Source organism: Priapulus caudatus, unplaced genomic scaffold, assembly GCF_000485595.1.
Source record: "Priapulus caudatus unplaced genomic scaffold, Priapulus_caudatus-5.0.1 Scaffold131, whole genome shotgun sequence".
In the NCBI taxonomy this organism is placed as follows: Eukaryota; Metazoa; Priapulida; class Priapulimorpha; order Priapulimorphida; family Priapulidae; genus Priapulus; species Priapulus caudatus.
Window position 1 is genome coordinate 142,420 of NW_014577192.1, and position 6,506 is coordinate 148,925.

Genomic DNA, 6,506 nt, shown 5'->3' on the forward strand with positions numbered 1-6,506 from the left:
AGAGAGGAATTTGATTTGTTTCAGGTTTGATTTGGATTTTGATTATTTGATTTCGATTTGATTTACGATCTTAGATTTGAATATTGATTTGATTTTGATTTAGATTTCTATTTGATTTCGTTTTGGATTTTGAATATTATTTGATTTTGATTTTGATTTTGATTTTGATTTCGACTTTTGATGTTCGTTTTGAATTCTGATTTTGATTTATGATTTTTTTTTGGGCTTTTTATTTATTTGCAGAAAGTAAAATTGGTAGTGGCAGCCCTCGGCACGCTGATACCTCCTCTCTATTTTGAAATGCCATAAATTTTTTCGCCAAAATATTAAAATTCTCGGAGATATGCGCAGCGCGAGCACCGTTTCAGGCTGCAGTGACAGACTAAGACAACTGCATAATATAGATTGCTGCGAAGAGGGAGTAAGTGTTGGAGACTGGGAAATGGCAACAGGGAGATACTGGGGGGGGGCGGAAGAAAAAGAGAGAGGATGAGCGACAAACAGGGGAGGCAAGGGGAACGGGCGGAAGGCGGATGAAGTAGGTATTTTGCAGCCCTACAGGCCTAGGAGCGCTCTCCTAATTATGATGCACAGGCTACTGATAACAATTAATTAACAGAAATCGATGCTGAGATGATACCCCTAATAAGCCCAATTTAAATTCATAATCATCACAAAATATAAACAACGTGCGAGACGATAAAATCGTCGAGCGGAGACTATGTTCCAGCATTCATTTATGTGGGCATAGTGGCCGTCGGTCCCGCCGTACGAAAAAAAGATGGCTGCTCTAGCTGCAATTCGGCCAGATACCAGGCGCTCGCGATTTAACCGTACGTTTTGCCTATAGTCGGATTAGCCGCGGACAATGATTTGAATTCCATATTTCATCCGCATGCTGCTATTTTCGGCGCGAACGGGCAGCAGAAATCCAATATTTCCCCGTTTGAAGTCTGAGCAAATAAAAAAATGAATTCGTAAATTGAAACACATACGCGTGTTATTGGGAATAATCTAACAGTTAATTTTTTAATAGCTGTAGTTTCGCACTTGCTTTAATGCTGTATGTTGTAGACGAATATAACAAAATATGAAACTTAATTTCTGTTACATTTTTTACTCTGTGGGGAGAAAAATAAAAGCGAAAGTTGAAAACCCTGTCGTTGTTTGCACGTTGAAAACTTACGTTGTTGCATTTGTCGAAAACTGACGTTCTTCGCATTGTAGAAAACTGAGCGTTTGAGTTTTCAACAACAAAATACAAACAAGTTTTCACGCTGTTCAACGTTGCTCCTGACATTGTTGTCAACATTATATCCCAACGTATTGCGCTATATGGAATGCTTTAAGGCAGGTTTTGTGGGGCCTGACGAACCGTTATGAAATATGTAATGTAACGTTTTGAAGCACACTTGTTACATCGAGGAAAATCTTTGGGGTTGTGTTCCTCAACTTCGTTTCGTTTTGCATTACAGGCAACTAGAGTAACAATTTAAATGCAAGCTTAGCTTGGCGCTCGTAGAATGTGCATTTAATGCACATCAAACATAAAATTAGCAGCAAAACAGCCAAGTGCTATTATTTATGCAAAACAACTAGTGTATAACAAAGCACGTATTTGTTAGGCCTAAACTGTGCAAGTGACAGTTAAACCGCAGCAGAGGCCATTCACTAAAATTCTAAGGCCTACTAACCTGGCTAGGCCACTATTCTGTTCCATGGAGCATCATGACGGCTCACACGGAGATCCGCGATTCAGGCAGATCCTCCACGATCACCAGCAGAATCCTCCGCGATCTAGCAGCTCCTGCAATGTGATCTGGCAGAACGCTACTAGCAAACCAGCAGATTCTCTGGGCAAACCAGCAGATTCTCTGGCGATCGCGCAAGTCTGCGATCTTAGGCAGCTTTCTTTGTGATCTGGGGAAGATACCTCTGTGATCCAAGCAAATTCTGCTGCGATCTAAGCAGATTCTCTGTGATTAGCAGATTCTGCTGCGATCCAGCAGCTACTGGCCGATCGCAGCAGATGGCTCTGCGATCAAGGCAGATCGCTGACTGCGCAATGAGCAAGCTTCTATGCGAATGAGGGCAGCTTCTATGGGCGAATGAGGCAGTCTTAGCTTCTATGCGAATGAGCAGATTCTATGCGAATGAGCAGATTCTATGCGAATGAGCAGATTCTATGCGATAGCTTAATTATACTCCATACAGTTCTATTAGGAGTGCATAATATAGACATGATATAGAAATGATGTGTCTATGTGTGTGCGTGTACGTGTGCGTGTACGCGTGCGTGTACGCGTGCGTGTATATGTACGTGTGCATGTACGTGTAATACATGTGTGCGTGTACGTGTACGTGTACGTGGGCGTGTACGTATGCGTGTACGTGTACGTGTACGCGTGCGTGTACGCGTGCGTGTATATGTACGTGTGCATGTACGTGTAATACTTGTGTGCGTGTACGTGTGCGTGTACGTGCGTGTACGTGGGGGTGTACGTATGCGTGTACGTGTACGTATGGATGTACGTGTGAGTGTACGCGTGCGTCTACGCGTGCATGTACGTGTGCGTGTGCGTATACGTGAGCGTGTACGTGGACGTGTATGTATGCGTGTAGGTGTGCGTGTACGTGTACGTGTGCGTGTACGTGTGCATGTACGTGTGCGCGTGCGTGTACGTGTACGCGTGCGTGTACATGTACGTGTGCATGTACGTGTGCGTGTGCGTATACGTGTGCGAGTACGTGGGCGCAAATGTATGCGTGTATGTATGCGTTTAGGTGTGCGTGTACGTGTACGTGTGCGTGTACGTGTACGTGTACGTGTGCGTGTACGTGTGAGTGTACGTGTACGTGCACGTGGACGTGTGCGTGTACATGCACGTGGACGCGTGCGTGGGTGTGTACGTATGCGTTTACGTGTGCATGTATGTGTACGGTTTCGTGCACGTGTGCGTGTGCGTGTACGTGTGTGTGTGTCTAGACATTCACAGAGATAATTGAAAAAAAATGGGATATCATTATACTGTGCACTCCTGGTTCTCAATAGAACTCAACAAAGTTCTATTCAATTTCAGGAATCGTTATGCAGTTTTATTGTGCGCCATGAAGTTTCATGATATTCCGTAAAGCTCTATAAAGACATGAAGTTCTGCGTTGCTTCATGGGAGTCTCCGATTTTCCATAATGTTCCATGAGGCTCATGATATTTTATTAAACTTTGTGGTGTTTCATGAAGGTTCACGATGTTTTATAAAGCCTCGCAATATTCTATGATACTCCGTGGTGTTACATGAGGCTCCATAATGTTCTATAACGCCTCGCAATATTCTATGATACTTCATGGTGTTACATGAAGCTCCATGATGTTTTATATAGCCTCGCAATATTCTATGATACTCCGTGGTGGTACATGAGGTTCCATGATGTTCTATAACGCCTCGCAATATTTTGTGATACTCCGTGGTGTTACATGAGGCTCCATAATGTTCTATAACGCCTCGCAATATTCTATGATACTTCATGGTGTTACATGAGACTGTACGATGTTCTATAACGCCTCGAAATATTCTATGATACTTCATGGTGTTACATGAGACTCTATGATGTTCTATCAAGCATCGCAATAGCCTATGATAATCCGTGATGCTCCAGAAACAGCTATTATGTTATAAAAAGCTTAACAATGTTCTATGATACTCCGTGATGTTCCATGAGCCTTTATGACGTTTTAAAAAGCCCTATGAAAATTGGTGCTGATTGGTGAAGCGCTAACGTGCGTTCAGCCAATGGCGGACGGACAAACGTTGGCAGCATCAAAAGTAGATAATCTAGACCACAATAGATGTGACAAGGCCGTTGTTGTGTTAGATTATCAACAGACGTAATGTTGCTATTTTGCACAGGTTGCAATAGCAGGCACTAGTTTGTTGCAATACACGATTGCAGGGGCGTAGCTACAGGGTGCCTAGGGGGCACGTACCCCCCCCACAAATTTTCTGTGCCCCTCAGGTGCCCCCCCCCCACTGAAAATTCATGTTTGATAAAAAAAAAATTGAATTAAAAACAATGCCGTTAGAATAGTATAATACAAAGAAAAGTTATACATTGTACCCCCACGAAAATATAAGGCCCCTCAGTGCCCCTCCCCCCGCTGAAAAAATCCTAGCTACGCCACTGCACGATTGAGCCGAAAACCACTACAAATATTATTGCGCTGAATGCATTGTATCTTACTTATACTCATATAAGTTAATACTAATGTTATGGGTTGCTATATATGAACCCTATACACAGACTCAATTAGTCATAACCCGAGAATACTAGTCGCGGCATATTGCGTTACAATTTGGCTTCAACCAGCTTCTCCCCTCCTCCTTCTCCACCAGCTTCTCCCTTCTCCCCCTCCTCCTTCTCCACCAGCTTCTCCCCTCCTTCTTTTCCACCAGCTTCTCCTCTTCCTCATTCTTCACTAGCTTCTCCCTACTCCACCTACTAGTACTACTCTAAACTTCCTCCTCCCTCCCCCTCCCCCTCCCTACACTGCTCCTTCGCTACTCTGTACCAGAACTTGGTATTTAGTGTGCACAACCTAACGTAACACAAGACGAGCTGTCATTGGTCGGGTCGGGGCGGGGCGGGGCTATCTCAGATATTTCGCACTCGTCAGATATTTCGCGCGACACCGGGGGATATCATGCATGGTATACACTTCCCAATACGTATTGGAAAATATTGCAATACGGTTTTGTCGTATTGCAATATATTGCAATACGGTTTTTGGTCGCAATACTCACCCCTAATCTCGATTTAGGTTACAGGGATAAATACAGAGTGCTCATAGAAAATTATTTCTGTGATTATTACTCTTTCTATGCATGAGGTTAGCGAATCGTAGATATTTCTTGAAAAATGTAATAGTGTCACAGCATGTAAATTCTGGTGTCCTTTTTCGGTTTGCATCCATTATTCAATTGAGGTCTTCAGAAATTTTATATTTACTCAAAGGTTTACAAGCAAAAAAGAATAGCTGTGGCATATCCCCCATTAGTGCAACCGTTGTGGCACTGTAGTTTCACTACTATGAATTCTGATGTCGGCATTAACAGGTTGTGTGTCTTTCAGGTTTCCCAGATAAACCGACCGGCTATGGGTCTGAACGAGCGGAACGTGAGGGGTATAGAAAGGCAGGACCACCAGGTGGCGGTGATAAGAAGGGCGATGTGGGACCAGGCACTGGCGCCATGGAGTTTGTGAGTGCTCTTGAGCGTTTTTACAAACCATGGGGCCGTTGTCAGAAACATCGTAAAGTTAATGCTAATGTTAATGCTAAGATAACACTTACGACTAATGTTAATGTTACGAAAGGAGCGTTGACAGAAACACATCGCAGCTATTAGAAAACTTACGATAACAGGAACTTCATCACAAAGCTGCTGATTGGATGAGAATCGATCACAAAATTCAAATTCATACACATTTATTGTACATCACAGTAATTTATGCATATTATGATGGCTAACCACATTATCATATAAATAATATTTGATGAAAAACGACGCGGTCATGAATTTATTCTGCACAACAAGACACATTCTCACACTGTAACACGAGACGCGATAGTCGTGGCAAGCGTGGCAAACATTTAAAGCAAGAGAACAAATGCCATAAGTTATTTGTAAATGTTTTGTTTTGTTTTATGATCGGTAGATAATTAATGATTTTGACGTGTTTTTCAAGAAAAACACACATTTTATTCATCATTATAAAATATAATATCCCTATAATTGTAATTCGTAGTGTAAATGTGGGATTTTCAACTTAATATTAAAGTTACGAGAGGGTCTGGGCTCTCGTAATGTTAAGAGGATATTTCCGAGGATTTTTCATTCTCCTAACTTTGCGATGTTTCTGTCAACGGTGTACGAGTGGAAGTTAATGTTAAGACTAATGTTAAGACTAATGTTAAGACTAATTTTGTTTCTGACAACGGCCCCCGGCATTCTGCCTGAGTGTGATATGTTTTGTTGTCAGCGGCCCTGGCTGGCTGGCACGCCGCGGCAGTCGTGTGGGGGACGGGCTACACATATATACTACATAGCACTTTATGTACGCGCGAGCGCTAAACATAAAAATACGATTGATCGCACATCGGCTGCGGTCAGTCCGTCAGTCAGTCAGTCATGAAGGGAGGGAGTGAGGGAGGGAGGAAGGGAGGGAGAGAGAGGTAGGCAGGCAGGCATGCAGTCAGTCAGGAAAGGAGGCAGGCTGGAAGGCAGGGAGGGAGGGAGGCAGACAGTCAGGGAAGGAGGGTGGCAGACAGTCAGGGAGGGAGGGTAGCAGGCAGGCAGGGAGGCGGGTGGGCGGTATCTCTCCCTCACACACCCACGCACACACACACCCTCTCTCTCTCTCTCTCTCTCTCTATCTCTCTCACTACCTCTCTCTCTCTCTCTGTCTATCTCTCTCACTACCTCTCTGTCTCTCTCTGTCTATCTCTCTCA

General features: G+C 43.5%; 1 protein-coding gene across 1 annotated transcript in view; it reads left to right on the forward strand.

The window, feature by feature from the left end:
- The window catches only part of LOC106805875 (40S ribosomal protein S10-like), a gene marked incomplete at its 3' end in the record, with an annotated part of 24,872 nt that extends 19,617 nt beyond the window's left edge, over positions 1-5,255 (forward strand). The window contains 1 exon segment of the mRNA XM_014807647.1: positions 5,128-5,255. Within this exon segment, the coding sequence (XP_014663133.1) occupies positions 5,128-5,255 (128 nt within the window).
- Positions 5,256-6,506: the final 1,251 nt, after the last annotated feature.